We start from the raw sequence: 24,129 nt of genomic DNA, 5'->3' as shown, positions 1-24,129 counted from the left end.
TTACCTAAGCTACTAAAGTGCGATGATCAGCCATCGGGGTGGAAAGCCAGGGTACAGTCCCCAGAGGGCCAAGTTTCCAGGGAAAGGATCTGAACCCAAACACAGAGCCAAGATATTGTCCATAATGAAAGATATAGGTGGTAGAGCTGAGAAGAGGTGCATAAAACAGAATCTGATTTCTAGCTGAGATGACTGAGTAGATCATGTGTCTTCCACAGCTTGCTCTTTTTAAAGACTTATTCTTAGCCTCTTCCCTATCGGAGCTAATAAGAAAAAAATATCAAATTATTTGCTCATCTCCTGAAGAGTTAGTTAATAAGAACGTTGTTGTACATTTAGTATGTGAAGGATATATTTTATTCTGCAACTATAATAGTAAAAAATTACAGATTTCGAGCCAGACCACTGGGGTTCAAATTCTACTTCTACTCCTTGTTGGCTCTGTGAACATGGTCAAAGTTAATCAACCTCTCTGTGCTTCATTTTCCCACCTGGAAACTGGACATAATAATGGTAACTATATCTCTGGATTGTTGTGAGAATAAAATGAGTAAATGTATTTAAGTACTTAGAATAGTCCCGTGCAAAGAATAAGTGCTATAAGCATTTGTTTTCATCATTATTATTACTATTATCATTATATTTCAACACGTTTCTTTTCTCAAAGGAATTGTCCTGCTAATGACAGCAGAAAACAATTTAAGTATCAATGATGGAGTCAAAAGCAATCCCCTGCTTGTTGGGATTCTTTATCAGAGGGGGAAGCTTGCTCTTTTCAGCTATATGTGTATCAGCTGTACATATGCATGTGTGTACAGAAGATGAGGCTGAAGGGCAGCCAAATTTAGGCCATAAAAGGTGACATTCATAACCAAAGTCCACTGCATCTATCTTCGCTCTAAATTAACTTATGAAGCATGTGCTATAAAGCACTTTAAACCACATTAACTAATAATGTGCAGCACCTGAGTCACGGCACTTCTCACTACTGATGTATAGGCAGAAATCCCGTTGCAAAGAGTAGGATGGAATAACCTAAGAGTTCACCATTGTTCCAACAATGCAAAGGTACAAAAATTTCATCGGCTTCGTGTTTTATCACCCTTTCCTTTGTATGTATAATGCGCGTACTGTTCTACAGACAAAGCCACACGATACCAAAGGAGGTTGTTAATCAGGCCTTAAACAGAACTCGAAATGGTATTCTTAGCTTGGAACCTGGCATAGAGAGAGTATATATGCATCTGTATCTGTCGTTACTCTCTGACAGAAAATGAATTTTTGTTTGTTGGTCAATAAACTTTTTTTTTTTTTAATTGAAGGTATAACACGGCCAGGGCTGCTTTCGCTACATCCTCAGTGCCTACTCCAATGCATGATGGGTAGAAGCTCAATAAATATTCGTTGAACAAATAAACGAATGTAGAAATAGCCCTCACATGGGTAGGGGCGTCATAAGATTCATTTCAGGGAGGCAAAGTCTGGACTTTGGGGTCCACATCCCCAAAATAGCCCAACATATTGGGCTACTACGTATTGGGCAGACTTAGGTGCTAGATCTTATGCCACGTCCTTTACGCGAATTATTGGCTCACTAACTCTTCACCGAAACCGAAAAGCTAGATTAATTTTCCTGCCAGGTGAGGAAACCGAGGCGCAGTTAGAAACTGAGATTCCCGAGGTCGGACAGCGAGACCAGCGTCGCCGCCACTCCGGAGCCCAGACGGCGCTGGACCCTCGAGGCTCGGGGGGATCCGGGAAGGAGCTTACAGAGGCGCCAGGCCTCCAGGGATGGAGACCCGCCCGGGCTGCCCCGGGAGGAGGGGACTCGGCGGGGGGCGCGGGGGCGGTTGGGGGAGCAGGACGCTGAGGCCCCGCAGCCGTCGCGGGCTCCTCGCCTCACTTCCTACCTCATCTGGTGGTGCCTGGCGATGCGCTCCCGGTGCTGAAAGTCGTGCCATCTGTGAAGCCGCTCGCGGGCCTGCGCGAGACGCCCGCCATAGTTCCCGCCGAGAGCCCCAGGGGCCCCTCAGAGCGACCAGCTACCGCGCCTCCCGCGCCCCCCGCGCGAAGCCGTCCGCCCGTCAGCCCGCGCAATTCCCGCCGCCTCCGCACCGCCCCGCCCCGCCCACCCAGCAGCCCCGCGATTCTGAGAGGACGACTTCCGGCCTCTTTCAGAACGGGAATTCGAATGAGCAGGTAGCCATGTTTGAACATTTTCAGGGGGGCTTATTGAATGTCATAAGAAAAACAGTGCAGGGCATTCCCTGGCGGTCCAGTGGTTAGAACTCTGCGTTGTCATTGCGGAGGGCCGGGGTTCAATACCTAGTCGGGGAACCAAGATCCCGCAAGCCCTGGAGCGGGGCCGAAAGAAAAAAAAAAAGAAAGAGAATGCAGGTCATTTTAATTTATTTTCCAAAAGCTAGAAGGACTTTTTATTCCCTTTTAATTCCCGCGGACGGTGATTTAAGAGTCCGTACCATACGCCCCAGGAAACACAAGTCTGAGAAGATGCATGGAGATAAGGAAGCCACTGCTGCCTTCGGTTAACAATGTCGTACTGAACACTAAATAATCTGTTAAGACAGTAGATCTCATGTGTTCGTACCACAATAAAATAAAAAGGGAAAGAAAAAAAAGATCGTTTTTACAAGGGATCTTTTTATAAGATAATGCATGGAAACTTTTAACCACTTAGAAAATATAAAGCATGGTTTTACTACAAAAAAAAAAAAAAAGAGGGAACTATAAAAAGAAAGAAGACAGAGAAAGAAAGGAGGGAGTGAAGGAAGGCAGGCAAGAAGGAAGACAGGAAGGGAGGGAGGCAGGCCTTTGTTTCCAGGGCATTCCCTAAAACACAGAGGACCTACTTGCCAAACTCCCACTCAGCATCTGCTCCTGCTCCTGGGAACCCAGCCTGCAATAAGAGGCAGCCACTTTTTCGAAAGTTTTTATTGAAGTACAATTTACATACAGAAATTGAATATATAAATTTCCAGCTCGATGTATTTTCACAACCTGAATATGAGGTGTAATCAGATAGGCACAGAACATTTCCAGCACCACCAAAGAGACAATACTTCTAACACTTCTAGACAATACTTCTAATAAATACTTTTTTAAATGTCTAATAAAATGTTCACTGAGTGTAACAGTCCTTTAGGTGTATGCCAAGGGAAGAAAGAAAGGAGCGATCTGACATTATTTCCTAAGATGGTGCGCAGAGCTCAAACAAACAACAAAAGATTTAGACTTTAAATACAAAATCTAGAATATTGTATAGCATGGTTTTCAATATGTATATTGCTTAAAACTGATTTTGAAAGATGCTCATTAATACAAAAAGACTAGTTGTAAAATAACTACAATGTATATAAAAGTGGCATGACTCCTTCCAGATTAGCCTTGAGAGGGTCTCCTGGCTTCTTCTGTAGGAAAATGATGTGTGTTGGGACAGTATCACTGCACATTAGTCTGGTCCTGCTTTGTGTGTTTTCCAAGCTCTTCTCTCTCATCCTTTACCTCAGGGCCATTTCCCTCCCTGGCAGAAACAGAGTCCAATAGACCCCCGGTGAGATTCTCTTCTCAAAGCAGGTTTACAGAGCCCGCTTTTCATTTCTGAGAAGCTAGATAATTGGAAGACAAGGAGAATTGAGAGAAGGTAGAGCTACTTGAAAGGGAGGGCACGATGTGAAGGGTCAAGAAGAGACTCTGAAGACAAACTAAGCTCCTTCCAGGGCTCTTCCTACGCCACACCCTCCTCACCACACATCACGCACATACACACACATGCACATTCCACCACACATACCACATGCCACACGCACATCACACAAAACACATACCACGTATCACATGTCACACACACTACCACAACACACCACATACACACACACACACCCCACACACATTCATACTCCTCACCTAGTGGATAATGTGCCTTGGCCCGACACCCTGGACATTTGTTTCCCATCTGGATGGAGGGCAGGAGACTCAGATGCTATGTGAAGAGAGGCTGTCTCCCACCAAAATGAAATCTGATTAAATTAGTGGAGGAAAAATTTCCTTTTGAACCAAGAAGTTGTGGATCCATGATCACTGTTAAAAACACAGCCCAGAAAAAAAATATCAGTTTTGAATGTTGCTACTTATAATTTATAAGAGTTTACTATTTGAATCATGAACTGGAAGAAAAAGAATCAAGGAGGCTAATAAAAGGCAATATATAAAATACTCAAGACTTAAAAAAAAAAAATCTTCCTAACGGATAAAGAATGAGGATTAGAATTAGGAACTCAAAAGGATGAGCATTAATGCTTTGAGGCCATCACAAAACTAGAGGTAGAGGTTCCATCACGGATGGAAACCAGGACCGTGAAGGCAGGAATGAGAGTAGGAGAAGGCATATTCTGAACTCAGATATAAGTTCATGGTCAGAACTGTGAGAAACAGAACCACAGATCGCAGTATTCAAACATGCAAAGAGTCCGGCTAACACAGATGCCAAAGCTTAGTAAGGAACTGTTGGTAATTCACATGGATTGAGTAGTTATACCTTAAAGTAGGTAGTGTTCTAAGTAGGTAGTAAGGCACCAGAATATTGATTATCTTGCCATGAGCAGTGCAGTTAGTAAGTAGTAGAGCCAGGATTTGAACCCAGGAGATCTGGCTTTACTGCCTTTGCACTTCATCTTGCATCTGGCTAACCCAGAGGCAGATGTACTATGAAACTAGTTAAAACTTAGGTTTCAAGATCCTTATTTGTTTGAGACCCTCTAAGATCCTGGACCTAATGTTTTACTTTGTAATTTTTTATTCTTTTTCTTGAAAAGGACTCTCCTCATTTGTATAAGCTTCAGGCCTCACAAAACCTGGTTCCCTCCTGCTGGCTGTCAATAAGAAAGCTATCACAGGACATCCCGGATAAGTAATATGTCTCCTTATATGTATGATCTCCTACGGTGGGGGGAGGGGGGCAGTGCTTTCCTACCTTTCCCACCCAGGGCACACATCTAACATGTTTTTATAAGGCAGTAGAAGGAGGAAGAGGTTAACGAAAATTTCAGAAGCGGAGACCAATTAAAATAAAGAGGTTTATTTGGGGTATGTTCAAGAAGCACTTGAATTGTGTTTCACCTGACTACAAAATGGCGGGAGCTTATAAAGGCAAAAAACTGCAAGGTTACATATTGTTTGCCAAGAATTAAGATTGGAGTTGGCAAGAAGTAAGGGTGCTTGTTTAGCAGGATTGGTTGAGGTTCCAAAAGATTAGTTGGGATTGGGGGACTTTGAAACTACAAGGTTGCAGCTGGCAGCTGCTAGCAGATTTTGTTTTAAAAATGGCTGGTGGTGTTCTTTGATACAGTTGAGAAAATTCAAGTTCTCAGCGATGCAGGAAAGTGTGTGAACCACATCCACATGGCCACCTGGCTCCATTTTGGATGCCTAAACCGAGGTAGCTACAATTTGATTTTTAAATGATCTTAAATATGTCATCAGGTTCACAGCTGGTGGTGACCACCCTAAGTCCCAGCCAGAGGCTAATAGGATCAAGATTTTAGGGGACCTCTAAGCCCTTGAGTACCACTGAATGAGGCGCCGTGGTTGAATAAGGCTACATTGCTCATTCCTCTAGGTTCAGTACTTCAAGTGCTAGCAGAGCTAATGATAGGAATGTTCATACCATGTCCTAGGAGCCCAGAGCAAAGGTGTGAGATTGTCAGGTTTGGAGGAATGAGAGTGAGATTACCACTTTATAATAGTTTTTATTTTTATTTATCTCCTATTTATTATAGTAATTTTTTAACTGGGTAATGAGATGCTCACAAGTGTGAAGAGCAAAAGGACTTCCATGAATGATAACAAAATGATCCATAGGGGTTTGTTTTTTTTTTTCTCCAACTGAATTTTGTGTTAATACTTTTCCCCCTTAAATAGTAACACCTACTTTGGAAGTATTTCAGAGATTTTGGTGCCAATGTTTTCCATATTCCACACAAGCATGCTATGGCTTTTCTGTCCCCTTTCTGACAAATTGCAAAATGGAGTCTCTAAAGGGACAGGGGTGAGGCTGACAAAAATTCATCATGCACCATGGATTATGTGGTTCTCGGTGTTCTCACCTAATTATCACAATGAGTGGTATTTCCCAAATTTTTGAGAAGAGGAAAAGTAAGGCTATGAGAGTTAAAACAACTTGCAGAAGTTGAAACATTACTTTGTGGTGAAGTTAAGTGCTCCAGCCAAGGGCTGCCTGATTTCAAAGCCCAAGCACTGTTCCCCAATTCCTCCCAGGATTGGGTTTTTTTGGCATACATGCAGTGCTTCTGGCAATATCATAGGGCAGAAGAAAACATGTTCTCTTGTCTTAAAGCTGTGTGTCTGCAACTTTAGTGTGGAAATGCCAGTGAGTAAGACATCCCGGACTCCCTGTAGTACACATTAAACTTTTGTGGCGGGATGTATGACCTTCAGATATGTGCCCGCAGGATCCACAGGCAGCTTTCCCACCTGCAGAGAGATACTTGGGGAATAATTAGAAATGTACCCAAAGGTTTATGTACATGTACGTTCATCACAGTGTCGTTTATAATAGCTACAAATGGAAAACAATCTAAAATGTCCCACAGTAGGGGAATGATTAAGTAAATTATGGACACTCATATGATAAAAGATTACTCCCATTAGGAATTATATTTTCCAAAACAATTACTTTTAATACACGATCCTATATTATTTCTGGATGCTGGAAGATGGAAAAACAGCTGTAAAGAACATTACAAGACTAATTGGGAAATTTTTACTTAGACTATTTATTAGATATCATTAAATAATATTTATTGAATGTATATTTTTTATATATAAATGTAATTTAACAAAATGTACTAATTCTTAGAAGATACCTATATATTTAAAGATAAAAAAGCTGTATTTTCAAGAAATATCTAATGATGAGAAGGAAGTTCACAACATATATAATTTAAGGTAATTAATTTTCATTTTGCTTAAAATATACATAGAAAAAAAATTAGAAAGATATACACCAAAACATAACATTGGTTATCTGTGTAGTGAGATTACATCAACTTTTATTTTTTGTGCATTTCCACATTTTTCTTTTTTCCTACTGTGACCTATTTTATTTTGTTCCCACTCCTCCAACGTATAAGCACAGGGAGAAATCCAAGACTAGGGAGAGGATGATTGGGCACATCATTGAGTTAAATTAGTATAGGAGGGCCTTGTAAAGTAATCCAAAGTAAGGTAAGGTACCAATAAGCTCAGAGAATAACAGGTCAAAATTATGTCATGGTGGGGAGGGATAACTAGAGCAGGAGGGTCGTTAAAGACCTGATTTGAAGAATGGAGTTTTATTGGTAAATCAGATTTCAGGGCAAGATATGTATAATATTTTTTTTAAATAAAGATAATTTCTTTTAAATTATTTATTTATTTATTTATTTATTTTTGGCTGTGTTGTCTTCGTTTCTGTGCGAGGGCTCTCTCTAGTTCCGGCAAGCGGGGGCCGCTCTTCATCGCGGTGCGCGGGCCTCTCACTATCGTGGCCTCTTTTGTTGCAGAGCACAGGCTCCAGACACGCAGGCTCAGTAGTTGTGGCTCACAGGCCTAGTTGCTCCGCGGCATGTGGGATCTTCCCAGACCAGGACTTGAACCCGTGTCCCCTGCATTATCAGGCAGATTCTCAACCACTGCGCCACCAGGGAAGCCCCAAGATATGTATAATATTTTATTTTTAAGGTACTCTAAGGCAAAGAAAAAAATTTTAAAGGTAGTCAAACTGCAGTCCTGCGTGGAATCCTATGTGATGTCCTCCAACCTCAAGACCAGACTGTCCCCTCTCCTCCAGCCAGTTGTGGAGAGGTTGGGAAGGAAATGGCAATGATTCTGGATTCCATTTGGTAACGTTCACTGCAAGAGGCTACCAGTGACTTGCTATCTCCTGGGGAAATTGTCCATTCAGGAAAGGGTGGAAGAGAGTGATTTGGGAAAGAGAAGGGGAGTTAATGGGGGGATAAAAGGGATAGCTTGAGTGATGGTAGCAGGTTCCTTGTGAGACGCCATTCATGTTGAAGGAAATGTCCTTGTCAAATGTTCTGTCTGAGGCAGTGAGACCCACACCCTTGAACAGTGCAAGGGGATGCATTTGCCAAGCAAGGGAGCACTTTTTAAAATTTTTCATTCTGGCCACTCTTGCTCCCATCCTAACCACCACGTCTGCTTGGCTTGGAATTTAAATCTAGGAACCCTGGGTGAAAATTTTCTTGCACCTTTTACATAGTTATTTATGCAAACCCAGAAGAGTAAGAATATTATAGATTTAATCTTCCCCCCACACTCAATCAGTGGCAGTCCCAGTGTAGATAATCATGCAGCCAAGATCCACTCAGGATGACTTTCCCAGAGGGAAAAAAATATGCTGGTTTCCTCGTCAATACCAACCCCTCTGGGACAAAGAGAATAAATAAATAAATAAATATAAGGGCTATCACCGGGATTATACTACAATTAAATGTAATGTACAGGGCTTCCCTGGTGGCGCACTGGTTGAGAATCTGCATGCCAATGCAGGGAACACGGGTTCGAGCCCTGGTCTGGGAAGATCCCACATGCCGCGGAGCAACTAGGCCCGTGAGCCACAATTACTGAGCCTGCGCGTCTGGAGCCTGTGCTCCGCAACAAGAGAGGCCGCGATAGTGAGAGGCCCGCGCACCGCGATGAACAGTGGCCCCCGCTTGCCGCAACTGGAGAAAGGCCTCGCACAGAAACAAAGACCCAACACAACCAAAAATAAATAAATAAATAAATAAATAAATAAATAAAATTTGAAAAAAAAAAAAAAAGCAAGGAACATGACTTTAAAAAAATGTAATGTACACTAAATTAAAATGTATTACTTTTATATTCATTTATCAAAATTTTTAAAAATTCAATTTTTTTATAATTGACAACAGTATATTCAAATATGCTTGGTGTTTGCTATTTATAATTTACTTCTTAGCTTTTTGAGATGATAAATCAAGAAATAAAATTTAGTAAAATGAAAAATGAGAAGCAGCCACAAATTATCTAAAAAGGATGTGATTGGCTCACCTCCTCCACAATTCTCTGAGTATATGTGATGTCAGGGTGAAAATGCAAGTAGGGAACTCAAAAAACACAAAAGGGCATTATCTGGGATTTAAAGTCTAGTTCATGTCTGCTCCCCACCTTTGAGGGCACAAGATTAAAATGTATAAGGTTGAAAGACAAAGCAGATCTAGATTAATGAGAAGGGTGAACAGAGACCCTAAAGTGAACCCAGTTACTGACCTCCTTCTATGATTTTCTATGCTGATTAAGAGGTTCAGTTATCAACTTTTCCTCACTTATTCTCTAATTTACAAACTGAAACCTGTGATCAATTTTTTCTTAATAATTTTGCAGTCACGCATGGGTTAAATCCATCAGTTTTCTTGTCAGAGACTGAAAATACTGACACTAACTTATCTGAGTAGGAAGAGGAGGGGAAGGGGTGCCCTCTGTGATTGTGACATCCTGAAAATGAGAGTAAGAAGGAAGAAATTAAAAAAAAAAACAAACAAAAAAACCTGTAAGGACAGAGCACTAAGAATGGGGAGCCTGAGTGAGACCAGCCAAAAGAAGCATCCTCGCTCCGTCACTACCCCCTTCCTAGACCCTGGCATGCTGGGATAAAGAGTAGGCTTGATTTGGTCTTGCAGAGATGAAAAGCCTTCTGCTCATAGCAAATAGCAAAAGCTCAGAAAACAACCTTATATAAAACTCAAAAAGTCACTCGGCATCCACAGCCTTGATACATTTATTGGCTGGGGACTTTGCTCTGTCATCTTTGAACATATTAACAAACAACAAAAGTTTCCATCCTCTTGTGAATACGGTAACACGAATGCCACGATGATATTCACACATATCTTTGTAGTGTCTGAACACATAAGTCTTCCTGAATACAAATACTCCAGGCCCCGTGGGATGGGAAGAAAATCGACTTTTCAGAGGAGGCTGAGTCATGAGTGAAAAGGAGAACCCATACCTCCAGCCCCCTGGAGGAGTTGGGATTGCCCCGGCACACAGAGCTTTGCACGTAGGACAAAGACACATGCAAATAGTAAAGCTTTTTAGAGTCAAATAAAGAAATACACTTGAAAAAAAAATGACATATATTTATAAAACTGGCCTATGACAATGGGATTCTGGTCAATAGGAACTAGTTCTGTCTCTGCATTTTCAGTGATCCGCACATACAGGGGGCAGTCTAGATAATGAATTTGGTTAAAGACACAGGATATGATCAGCTTTCTCCCGTTGGTATTAGAAGTTGATTGTCCAATTTGGCTGTTCATTGGGGGCTCAAGTTAATGGAAACTCTTGGGGGTTGGGGGTGGGCTTTCCTTTCAGATCACCTGATGTTAACACTGTCAACGCATTAATCATCCTAATTAATAGTGACCTGTTGGTCTTAGACCTCATTCTCAGAGAAGGCTGAGGGAGCCTCCTTCAGACATGCTTATTCAGGGAGCAGATGGAAAGAGGGCCTGTGTTTGTCCCTTCATTTGGGAGACAAGGGGAGAAGATGGGCCTGAGAGCCTCTTGGAAAGAGGTTGGAGGGAAACTGTAGATAAGGGACTCGTCTGTCACATTGTAGAATGCTATGTGTCCGGACTCATAGTCTAAGAAAACACCAACCTTATGCACTGGCACTCTAACATGTTGGCCTTTCAAAGGTGATGAGACCCAAAGACTATAATCATCTCCAATTTTTAAGCCTATAAGTGAGAAGAGGTCCCCCGGAGGCTTGGGGAGATTCCCCTTTCTGCTCACTGAGTCCTTGCAGATGCCCACCTCCCACTCAGTCTTGTTGCCCACTTCCACCTCCCAGTAGTGTCTCCCGCAGGTGAAGATCTGAGCGCCCAGCACCGTTGCAGATTGGTCAAATCTTTCGGGGTTGTCAGGCAACTGCTGCCGGATTCCTCCATGTCTCACACTTTTCAGATCCTCAGACAAGACAAGATAGGCGTTGGCCGTGGCTGGATCTAGAGTTATATCTGCTGCAAGAGGGAAAAAGAATGAATCCTCATTTGCATTCTAGAAAACGCTCTTATGTATGTGGAATTGAAATTAAGGTCTTAGTATCTAGTCCTATTTTTTAAAACTTAATTTAGGTGAATGTGGTGGGCACTATCTCTGAGCCCCTTCTTTTAGTGTTTTGCAAAACACAAGAGAGTGAATCTCTAAAAGGAAACCAAAGAGAGTCATGTCAAGAGTGATATTGGATCTCTGATAATGGAATGGAGGTAGTTCTGTTTATAAGACAGTTTTAGAACAAGGAGCTATTTATCCACACAGGTCATATCTTTTGTCATGTGTATTTGCTTTAGCCAAGGTTGGTTATGGTTCTTCAGTTGGGGTGGGAGAGAAATGTAGTTATCACTTACTGAACTCCTACTTAGGTGCCAGGCATTTTCTGTACATTATCCCATTTAATTACGGCAAGTATTATTACCGTTTTTCCATTTTTATAAAAGAAAAAACTGAGGTTCATAAAGGTTAGGAAACTGGGCCAAGATTACAAAGTTACTGAGTGTTTGAATAGCAGCTCCTAATCAGCATTTTTCATTATGTCATGCTTAAGTGCAACCTCGTATGAGTTAGTGCAACCACCAGTGACCACTTGATGAAACACATTTTGAACCACTGAGAGACCTCCTCTCCCAGACTCCTGGGAGGAACTTTCATTGATTATCCAGACAAGATTAGGCACCCCATCATACCATTTCATACTTTTATTTATAGATCAGATTCCAATCACTAATTATCTGTTTAATATCATTCTCCTCAATCTCACTGTAAGTTCTACAGAAGCAAAGGCAAGTCTGTCTTATTCATCATTGTAAGTACACTCAGAGACTGATAGCACAGTACCTACTATAGCACATAGTAGGCACTTCTCAAGTATCTGTTGAGTCCAAAGTCCATTAGGCCTTCTTCTGAAGGTCAGATTGTCAACAAGATAAAAGGTGAAAACTAATGCTGACCTCTCTAGATGTTAGCCAGCCTAAATATTTAGAGCATTTTAAAAGAACATTCTTTGAATGTTCCCTCACTGAGATTTAAGAGTTTAAATCAGCTTTTATCCTGACAAGAACAAAGGTAGAAATGCAGAAACCCCTGAGGAGGTATGTGTATGTGTGCATGTGCAAGGCAATGGGATGAACAAAACAACAATGAAAACGAAGGAAGGAGCAGAACTCAGAAAACAAAACCAGATCAAACATCAGTCAAGTCCCAGTGCTTCTGTCTGTTCCAGCAGGGATGGTCTGTGGCCCCCGTTAACTCTGAAAACCCCTGGAGGTTCAAAAAATCAGGCTGACTTACTGCTAAATTTTCTTAGCATATCCCTCATTCCAGTGATGTGGCACAGAGTCAGTTCCGTGGTGATGGCCTCTGGACACTGAAGCAAGAGTGGCTCACTCCTACAGGAGGGCAGAGACAGTCACTCAGTCTCCTCCGCGCAGACCGCATGACCTGCTCCAACTTGAGAATCCAGCTCCTTTTGCCCCAAGAGCATGGACACTCTCATCCCCACTCTGATAACCTATTGCATCAACACCACCCCAGTAACTGAACACAGAATTGAAACCTACCTTTCCAGTATTCCTCTCACATCCTAAGGGTATAAAAGAAAGAAGGTTAGTATTTGTGCACTTTGATCACTAGCAAAGACTGAATCCGTTTTGGATACAGTCCTTTGCAAATTTCACAGAATCCCCTTCCCGTGGCTCTAGAACACCTTGAGTGGGAGAGCCTATGGTAGAAAAAACCCCAAACTTCTTCTAGGGGTGAGTTCTTTTGAACATGAGATGGTTCTCCCAATGACTAGAGATCTCTTTTTCTCATATTGTCACTTTGTTTAGAGAATCTATTGCTGAGAAGGGAGCCAAACTATTGGCCTCATTATCTAATGCCTCCAGGAGGTAGAGATAAGAAAGGAAAGTAGCCCAGTGAGAGCTGAAACTACACCTGTGTACAGTTGGACTGGGTTGTTGGGAAGGCACCAAATTAAATAGCATTCTGTGGAGCCAGTCTAGGAAAGAGACACGAAGCTGGAGACTGGAAGCTGGAACATAGCTTATGTTTAAGAAGGTCCCATAGGGCTTCCCTGGTGGCGCAGTGGTTGAGAGTCTGCCTGCTAATGCAGGGGACACGGGTTCGAGCCCTGGTCTGGGAGGATCCCACATGCCGCGGAGCGACTGAGCCCGTGAGCCACAACTACTGAGCTTGCGCGTCTGGAGCCTGTGCTCCGCAACAAGAGAGGCCACGATAGTGAGAGGCCCGCGCACCGTGATGAAGAGTGGCCCCCACTTGCCGCAACTAGAGAAAGCCCTAGCACAGAAACGAAGACCCAACATAGCAATCAATCAATTAATCAATAAAATAAATCTTTAAAAAAAAAAAAAAAAAAAAGAAGGTCCCATAGAATGCAGTAGTAGCCTAGGAAGGCAGTAGAGCAAAGTTGGTGAGGATTTGGGGCTCAGTACACAGAATACCTGGGTTCTATCACCTACTAGCTATTTGACAGGCAAACTATCTAACTGCCATAGGTCTGAATTATTAAATAATTGCTACTATTAACCCATTTTGTAGATAACAATCACCTGTTGTAAATATCATAATAGTATTTAACTTCATCAGGTCTTTTTGAGGATGTAATTTAATGTGCCCAACACCTAGTAAATGTTCATTCAACTTAAATTTTTTATTTGGCAAAGCTGAGGTTGCAGCAAGGCAGGCACAAAAAAAAATTGGAGTCATCATTTGACTTGGTTCGGATGTATATTCCTCTGTGTTTTTCCTCCTCTTCAAGACTTTATTTATACTATACAGAACACTCATTCTTTAGGAAAACTTTTTGGGGGGCCAGAACTTAATTTTTCAGGTAAATAAGGAAAAGTTTATTTTGTATGACTTGAAATATGATAGGGGACTACATGTGTTTTTTTCCATGAATTTCTCCAATATTCTTACCTCAAATGACTCTATGATCAAGTTCTGACACATAGACTCTATCTGTCCAATCGTTTTGCTCAGGCTTCGTATTTGCTGGGTCAGCTTGATCTCATTGTCTCTCAGTTTCTTCAGGTTCTCTCTTTCCTCCATTTCCAGTAACTGGAGCTGCAGCTGCTCCTCCTCCTTCAGGAACTGGTGCATTTTTGCATATTCTGACACAACAACCTGTTTACAGGTCTTTGTCTCTTCCTGCCATCACGCATGTGTACACACACACACAAACAATATAATAAAGTTAGTAACAGAAACACTTATGTAGATTTTTAATCCTTACAAAGTTCAAGAGTTCCATTGTGACAATTCTTGAAACCTGACACATAACACATACAGTCTATTGACTAGCTGGGTGGATAGTTTGGTATTTTAGAAGATGTGTGTACTGTAGCTATAGTAGCAAAGAAAACCAAAATTTCTACTCCTAGGAGGCTGTCATTCTATTGGGAACAATGAAAAGTAAACAGTCAAGTAAAAATATGATAGATGGTGATCAGTACCATTATTTTTAAAAAGTAAAGCAAAATAAAGTAAGGTAAAAAATTAGGGGAGGGACTTCCCTGGTGGCACAGCAGTTAAGACTTCATGCTCCCAATGCAGGGGGCCCAGCTTCGATCCCTCATCAGGGAACTAGATCTCACATGCATGCCGCAGCTAAGAGTTTGCATGCCACAACTAAGGAGCCTGAGAGCTGCAACTAAGGAGCCCGCTGGCTGCAACTAAGGAGCACACGTGCCTCAATTAAGACCCAGTGCAACCAAAGAAATAAAACTTTTTAAAATAAATAAATAGATAAATAAATAGGGTAACTGCTTAGTTCTTTAAAAAAAAATTAGGGGAAAAAACATGCATTCATTTATTCAACAAACATTTATTCAATGAAGTAGGCAATGGATCACATACTAGGACTAGAAATGATCATCACAAATACTCCCATGTAAGAACTCAAAGATTATTGGAATAATCAGATACACGCTTATTTTTTAAATATTTAATAAAACATTTAATTCTGTGCTTTGCTAGACAGCTCATTCTGATCTGTGACTAACCTCAAGCTTTTGTTCAGGTGTACTAATCCACACTACTATTTTGCTTTAATTACCCTTTCTGTTTATTTCTTTTTTATCTGCCCTTTTTCCCCCCAAAGGATTTGAGATGTTCCTTTTTCTGTCAACTTCCATTCTATGTTATATGTCTATAACTTGTATATTTAATAATTATAATCCGAGCAGAAATAAAGGTAGCCACCATGTGGTATAGGTACACCAAGAAGGGAGAAATAAGCCAGCCTGGGGATGGGAGAATTGAGATGAGTCTTGAGATTCCCAGATGGACAAGCAGAGGTGGGCAGCCCAAAGCAAGGATACTGCATGTTATAAGACTGGGACTGGAAAATTTTGTCATTTTCCCCTTGGTATTTCACAACATGTCCCTTTAGTCCTCCTCATAGAATCACATACAAGATGCAAAAGTGAACCAGATACTGACCTTACACAATATCACTCTCTCCTTCTCATGGGTTAATATAACCTGAGTTTCGTTTTTCTTTTTACGCAAAATATTTAGGATTTCCTGGAGTTTCTCCTGCAATAGAAACAAACTCTGTGGCAAATGAGCAGAGCACCAGGTCATGAAGGGGTCTTGAGGACCAGTAACAAGATGACTGAGACTCTAGATCAAAGGGTGAAGCAGGACTCACACCAAATTTGTGGTCTGGTGCCTGGAGATTAGCACCCATGAATGTCACCCATAGAAAATATAATGGGAATTAAGCGATGGAACCTGATTTGTGTTCTGAAATTTATATCAAGCAGCCAATCTTACTTTATGATGCTCCTCAGCCTCATTCGAGAGATTCATTCTGTTTATTCCATGACCTTGGGTTGAGAAATCGTTTACACCCTGCACATCATCAGACAACAACTTAGTGGCAGCTAGCATTCTCTCATAGCTGCCTTGGTTGCCCTCACTCTGCAGCACCTGGGATCTGAGCTGCTTGCCGATGCCAGCCAGCCTCCCCAGACGCTCATTGGGCTGGAAATGTGGGATCTCCAAGGTCCTCCAGCACTCAGGACAAGATAAAGGAGTGTTATGTTCCTCCCAGCTTCTCAGGAGACACGCCAGACAAAAGCTGTGCCCACACTCGGTGGTCACTGGGCTGGTGAAATAGTCCAAGCAGATGAAACAGGTCAGTTCCTCCCTGAGATTCTCCATCAAATCTGCTGTAGACATTTTCTCAAAGGACATCAGAGGAAGGTCACACCTTTATTCTGGGATTAGAAAATCCTCCCTGAGAGTCTATTGTTTTGAGTAACAAGTGGGTAATCAGTTGCTATGTTGTTGTTACATGAAATTCTTATTCTCCTCTGTGACTGATTTCACCAGTTGACACAAAGCCAATTATGACTTAATGTGGAACCTCTGTACACTGGGTTCATCATCAACCCCAAACTTTTAAGGAATCTCATCATACAAGCAAGCCACATGCTGGATACTGAGGATACTTGCTGCTAACAGTTGTCACTTCAAGAATCGGTTACTCTGTATGAATAACACCATGAAACCGTTGAAACACATTGGTTTTATGCTGGAGGTTTGGGTAATTTGGTGTAAGCCAGTACAGAGATTTAAATTATGATGATCTCTGATAATATCTGAATTGGAATCTCCTCCAAATCTTTTAGAAAACTCCACTAATGGAATCTAGTTGAGAAATTGAAGGAAGAAAACTATAATATATATTTCTTCACTCATTAGGCCCTTTTCTTTCTTTGACCAAAGCCTACAAATTTTTTGCTCCTTTATCAGGTACTGTGTCCTTTGATTTAATTTTATTCATCCCCCAAAATGAGAATAATTCCAATGAAGTATTGCCTGACTTTCAATGTACAATGGATTACTAGAGTTATATTTATTGCTCTGCCCTGCAGACCGTGATACTCACCTCTCTGCCACCACAGAAAGCATCAAAAACATCATTGTTGTTGGAAGTTGCCTCAAGGAGCCATTACACTATGGAGTGGATGGAAAAATTGTATTTATCCTATTTTAGAATAAATACAATTTTTTTTAAAATTTATTTATTTATTTCATTTTTGGCTGCGTTGGGTCTTAATTGACAGTGGCTTCTCTTGTTGCCGAGCACGGGCTCTAGGCACACGGGCTTCAGTAGTTGTGGCTTGCGGGCTCTAGAGCACAGGCTCAGTAGCTGTGGCGCACGGGCTTAGTTGCTCCATGGCATGTGGGATCTTCCCAGACCAGGGCTCGAACCAGTGTCCCCTGCATTGGCAGGCAGATTCTTAACCACTGTGCCACCAGGGAAGCCCAGGATAAATATAATTTTGCTCACTTATTTTCATTCTTTGAAAATGTTTATACTAGGCCTTCTTAAACCTCTTATCACTTCTTACTGGACAGAAATTAAATGTGTAAACATTATTTTTAAACTGACGAAAAAATAAATATATAGTATGCAAACTGTGTGCAATGACCTCTGAGATTAGTGCCAAATCCTATAAATTTGCTGTCTTATGCTCATGAGTCCTTTCTTGCCATGGCCCATCCTCCACTCACTGCATGCCAGGAAGTGGAATCTTAAAAGTTTCCTCAGAGTCTAACCAGTTCTGTCCTCCCATTAAGTTCATACCTTATTTCTATTTTTCTCCTGTCACTCTCCAGCTTGGCAACCTTCCATGGTTCTCCATTACCTGTGTTATTCCATTAATTCCTTTCTAACTTTCATGGTTCCAACTGATTCTTCTTTCCCACTCATCACCAGCAGGATGTTGAGTGTTTCTTTATCTCGAACTTTTGTCAAAAGGAGTTTTCTAGCCCGAAATAGTTCTTCCTCCACCTTCCTTCCTCCTAGTCAAAACTCATTTTTCTGAAGTCATTAATGTTTTAATCATACATCCTTTGTGAATGAGTGGGATGAGAATTTTTGCTAGGAAAAGGAAGAACTAGAGCAAAGAGTTATACTAGCTTAAATAGGAAGAGTGGTAGCATCAGTTTGGGGTCATGAAATCTCTACTGTTCAGATTGCTTCTACGCTAGTAACTGGGGGCTTCAAAATATAGTTAGTCTCAAGTAAGGGTCTTGCAAAACACACACAACACACACACACACAAAACCAAAAAACTACACTAACATGAATTGCCATCTCTGGAAAAAGCATTTATGAATTACCACCTACATTCAGTGTGTTATTCCCACACAAACTCAGGAATCTTTAACATTGACCAGAATCATTAGAATAAGCCCTACCATAGAGTTATGGTACATCACAGAGCTTGTATTCCAATTTGGAATGGGGAGACTGGCATGTTCTAAGTTCAAGTCACACTGATCTCTTCCATCCCACTTTCCTCTTCCAAATGAACTCCTTTCATAAACAACACAATAACCATATCTTATTCATTGCTGACTAGAAGAATTCTTTTGCACATAGCAAGGGCTCAATTTGTCTGTAAATAAGTTTTAAATGAACAACTAGGAGAACCATATTGTTGTAGAATCACAGTCTTTTACCTAACTGGAAGCTAAGAGATCATATAATCCAACTACCTTCTAAAGATGATGAAGAAACTAAGACAAATAAATTGAATTGGTTCCCTGAATACTTACTCTATGAGTCAGGCCAGGGCTAGGAAGCTGGGTCTCCTACCTCCTGTCATTCTCTTCTGTCAACAGTACACTGCATCTCACTTGTTGTCTTGTGAGTGGGTGAAAATTTCCAGTTATGTCAATGAAATGAATATGGCTCAAGTGCTTTCAGAAGGAAATTAGAGAGCTATCATTATGGCATGATCATGTGACAAGCATCTGAAATCACTGGCTACACTCGCTATTGGGAATGCAGACTTTTTCTTTACCTTCTCTCTGAACACATTGATTAGGCTTAATTCACAGATGAGGACATTTATAGAGTGAGCCAACCTTCCCAGAATACATTACACCAACCCTCGGGTACTGTACTGCCAGACGTGATTTCTGAGATCAGCAACTCAAATAGCTTTTTCTCTGGCCTGTCTCCTCCTACGGAGGTGACAGTAAGGATACCCCAAGAGGTCCACAGTCACAACTGTCACCAACATGCAATTAGGGTTGGAACACATAGAAAAGAGGAACCTTAAAGATACAGTGAGGGCTGGGAGTTCCCTGGCGGTCCAATGGTTAGGACTCAGTGCTTTCATTCTGGTGGCCCAGGTTAATCCCTGGTCGGGGAAGAACCCACAAGCCGTGTGGTGCAGGCAAAAAAAAAAATATATATATATATATATATATATAAATATATATAGTGAGTGCTTATTCATTGATATACATATACATATATATATATATACATATATATGTATATATATATATATATATATATAGTGAGGGCTTATTCATTGGTGAAGGCAGTGGATTAGATAGGGACATAATTTGAAAAATATCTTGCTTGAAAGCCTGGTTTTAAAAAATATGTCTGTCATTTCATATCAGTGTGGAAAAGATAGATTATCCATCCAACAAACGGTTTAGGACTAGTAGGGGTAGCCATCTGGGAAAAAAAAAAAAAAAAGTTGGATCTCTACCTAACAGTTTACACCAATGTGTATTCCAGATGTGTGTGTGTGTGTGTGTGTGTGTGTGTGTATTTTCCCCATTCTAGTCATGAATTTCTACTCATATTACTTCCCTTTGTATTGCTTTTTTCACCTTATTTACTTATTTTATTTTTGTATGTGTTTTTGTTCTAGATTACCCCACATCTATTTAACAAGTGAGAAGCATATTTGTTAAACATATGGCCAATTATTGCATCCAAAGGATGAAGCACATTGTAAAAGGAGATAATTGGTAACTTAGTAGAAATTTAAAACGGAAGACTTAGAGAAGGCTTTTTAAAGCATGCTTTGGAGTTTAGCCACCACTAAGGAAAAAATGAAGCTAAAATAACTAAAAATTAAATATTTCTATACAGCAAAGTAATAAAATAACCAAATAAATGTTTGAAAATTACAATCTAGGAAAGAGAGTTTGGAACACATGTGTCAAATACCTTAAATTATGAAGAGGTCATCAAAAAAGTATACTTAAAAATAGTAGCTCTTCTTATTACTATATAGCCATTTAAAAATAACAGATCTATTTATATACACTGACATGACATGACATCCATTGAATGATATTAAGGGGGAAATACATTTTTACTCCCCCAAATAGTTTAAGTATAAACAATAAAAATTAGGTTATATATGTATTTTTTCCTACAAAAATGAGGCCATGCTATAGAGGTTGTTAGTGTATCTGTATACACAAAGGCATAGAAAAAATATGGAATTTCATGGATATGACACCAAAAGCACAGACAACAAAAGCAAAAATAGACAAGTGGGACTACATTAAACTAAAAAGCTTCTATACTACAAAGGGAACAATTAACAGAGTAAAAAGGCAACCAACAGAATATGAGAAAATATTTGCAAACCATGTATCAGATAAGAGGTTAATTTCCAAAATATATAAGGAAATCTTACAACTCAACAGCAGAGAAACAACAACAAAATACCACAAAACTAATAACCCAATTAAAATATGGGCTAAAGACTTGAATAGACATTTCTCTAAAAAAGACACACCAAAGACTAACAGGTATGTGTATAAAAAGATGCTCAATGTCACTAATTACCAGGGAAATACACAACAAAACCACAATGAGATATCACTTCACAGTTGTCAGGAAGACCATTATATAAAAAAAAAAATGTTGGTGATGATGTGGAAACATTGGAACCCTTGTACACTGTCAGTGGGAACACAAAACTTTCCATACTATGCAGGAAAATAGTATGGAGGTTCCTCAAAATACTAAAAATAGAACTACCATATGATCCAGCAAACCCACTTCTGGGTATTTATCTAAAAGAATTGAACTCAGGATCTTGAAGAGGTATTAGCACTCCAGTGTTCATTGCAGCACTATTCACAAAAGCTTAGATGTGGAAACAACCTAAATGTCCATTGATGGATGAAAAGGAAAAGAAAATGTGGTATATACACACAATGGAATTATTCAGCCTTTAAAAAGAAGGAAATCCTGCCATGCATGACAAAATGGGTGGGCCTTGAGGACATTATACTAAATGAAATAAGCCAGTCACAAAAGGACAAATACTGGATATTCTACTTATATGAAGTATCCAAAATAGTCAAGTGCACAGAATCTGAAAGAAGGGTGGTTGTTAGGAGCTGGGGCAGGTAGGATGGGAAGTTGCTAATCAAGAGTCATAAAATCTCAGTTATGCAAGATAAATAAAATTGAAAAAGAAAGAACGAAAAAGTATGAAAATATACACACCAAACTGGTAGACTTTGGTATGGTGAAATTGGAGCATTGGAAGGAATCACTTTTACTTCTTTGTATATGAAAATAGACTTTATTTTTTTTAATCATTTAATGTATTTTCAGCGTTTTTCCAGTAGAGAAATATTGGGGAATGGGGTAGGGTGTGGCTTCGAGTAAGCCAATTAATGAGGCAGTTTCCTTCAGGTTGAAGGATAAAATCATCTCAGAGGATTGGTTTTGTAATAGGGAAGAACCTTTGTATTCTATTACAAGTTAATCACTACATGGATGTTGCCTATTAGCTTCAATTATACGTAATGGCACATCTCTGGGAGCCCTGCCTCCCAGGTAAACAGCATTAAGCTAAAATACCTTTGTTTAGCTCACAGGAAACATCCTGACAGGCCCACCTGTGAATGACTGCAGGGAGGAAGAAACTAACACATCCCCTCAGGAGGCTGACAGGAACCCAGAAATGTTTGACTTTACTTTCTCCTCTTTTAGTATAAAAGAAGCCTGAATTCTAACTCAGGCAGGATGGTTCTTTGGGACAGGAGTCCACCATCTTCTTGGTCTTCCGGCTTTCTGAATAAGGTTGTTATTCCTTGCCCTGACAACTCATCTCTCAATTTATTGGCCTGTTGTGCAACGAGCAGTACGAGCTTGGACTTGGTAACAGTTTCACCCATGATATAATAGAACTTTTTTAATGGTTTGTGATTTCAATGCAACTTTTATTTATTTAACTAACAGGTATTGAACCCCTATTATACTAAGATCCTGCAAGCCACGTGGCACTGCCAAAAAGAAAAAGAGTGGTAGAATTTAAATTCATTGGCTGCTTTGGCATTTTCATAGAGGAAATATTTCATTCTGGCTGGAAAATCAGGGAAAAATTCATTTGATCTGTACCTTTAAACTAAAGGCCTAAGTACATTTCAAACAAAGGAATAAGCTACTATTTAGAAGTGAGAAAACTCTGAGGATATTTGAAGAATAAAATACAGGATCTGACAGTGGGTCAAAATATTACAATAATAAAAAATCTAGATTGTAACATTCTTTTTATCCAAGAAATATTAAAAGACCCAATTCAGCTTAGAGTAACCTTTGTTATTCTTTCTAGGTAGCACAGACAACACCTGGAGGGCAGATCAGAAGGGAGGGTCCTGGTGTTATAAATTCATACTCAGTTAAAAGTTGTAACCCAGCGGCTCCTGCTGAGTTGCCAAGGTTGGTGGTTGAGAGTTGCCTTCCAGAGCTCTGACAATTTACACATCTTATATGAGAATTTAAGGTGAGGTGTTTTGTTTGTTCTTCTGGAGAATAAACCCTTTATTTGTTCATCCCTTTGCATTAAGAAAAGTTAATTGTTGAAAATGTATTTGTTCCATGCTTCATGCTGGATGCTTTATGTACTTTATCTTCTAAAGAGATAAAAAGGGAAGCCGAGGAAAAGAAAAAAAATGTATGAGTTGGGAAGCCTGACCAGGAAACTTTTTTAAAGCAGTTCAAACAAATAGTGAAAAATAAGAATAAAAAGACATGGTCTAAATTTAGGATGGACTATTAAGAAAAAGGAGTTATAGTGTAACTTTCCCCTTTTTAATAGGGAGTATGGGACTTGAGATTATTACAAATAATTTTGAGTTACTACCCATGTAAACAGTATTTAATATCAGTAAAGGATAATGCTAGATTAAAAAAAAAACAAACCTTGAGTACAAGGGTCACTTGTGTCTTGCTTTTATCATATGACACCCTTTATGAGATGCCTATCACTTAATTCTGCAGGAATTATTAAATATCTTCACGTTCCAGGTGGTGTACTATACCCAGTAAATTAGAAAAATAATTATCCCACAGTATACAAATATTTTATAGGTAAGGAAACAGATGCTTATGTGTATACATGTTGCTTCCTCGTCTTTAATGGGAAAGTCTGCTTTTTGCTTTTCTCAAGGAAATCTTAAAATTTATTCCTAAGATTCTCTCACCATAAAACAGTATCTTAGAGGAACAAGAGCACGAGACTAGCTAGTACAAAAAGAGAACTCTGGCACTGTACCAAGCACCATTCTCAACACTTTTATATATTTACTTACTTAATCCTCTCAACGGCCCTAGAAGATAGATATGAGTTCTATCCTCACTTACAGATGAGAAAACAAACCCTAGTTATGAACCTTGCCCTAGATCCACAGAGGTGGCCTAACTTCAGTGTCCATGCTATTACCCACAGAGCTATACTGCCATTTCCACAGGACTGAATGAGGCACAAACATTAAACTCAAGGGGTTTACAACTGTGACCAAAAACAGGTTTGCTGGTTATGCAAGGATCCAGTCAAGTCAAGCCCTGAAGGTCGATGGGGTAAGTGTCTCCCCCTCCAACTATCCAGTGGTAATTGGTGCCAGATACTGCAGGTGGCGCTCCTCCCGTGTTTATGTATTGTTTGCAGCCAACGATGTCAAGGTCTCAGGAGAGCACTTCTAGGTAAGTTTGTGACACAGCTTCTTAAGAGAGCCCATGGAATCTCTTGAGAAAAAACAAATTGTCACTTTCTTCACCACCCTTGCCCTTTCTTGGACATTGAGGTACAAAAGGTCTAAGAAAATACCTGTTGGGCTAGGGTGCCAATTATAGTTGGAGAGAACCCTAGAGAAGAACGGGGGTCTTAGGCATAGCTGGGAATTCATGAA

The 24,129-nt window shown here is 40.2% G+C and overlaps 1 protein-coding gene across 1 annotated transcript; it reads right to left on the bottom strand.

Annotated features, from left to right (window-relative positions):
• Window positions 1-10,533: 10,533 nt before the first annotated feature.
• TRIML1 (tripartite motif family like 1) lies at window positions 10,534-16,329 on the bottom strand. The gene is made up of 6 exons (XM_068532265.1): window positions 15,922-16,329; window positions 15,586-15,681; window positions 14,062-14,292; window positions 12,681-12,703; window positions 12,412-12,509; window positions 10,534-11,084 (listed from the first exon to the last, which is right to left on the bottom strand). Exons 1-6 carry the CDS (start codon window positions 16,327-16,329, stop codon window positions 10,534-10,536), a joined length of 1,407 nt encoding a protein of 468 aa, XP_068388366.1.
• Between the last annotated feature and the right edge of the window lie 7,800 nt (window positions 16,330-24,129).

Source organism: Eschrichtius robustus, chromosome 21 (genome assembly GCF_028021215.1).
Source record: "Eschrichtius robustus isolate mEscRob2 chromosome 21, mEscRob2.pri, whole genome shotgun sequence".
In the NCBI taxonomy this organism is placed as follows: Eukaryota; Metazoa; Chordata; class Mammalia; order Artiodactyla; family Eschrichtiidae; genus Eschrichtius; species Eschrichtius robustus.
This window is presented reverse-complemented; position numbering and strand designations above follow the sequence as displayed.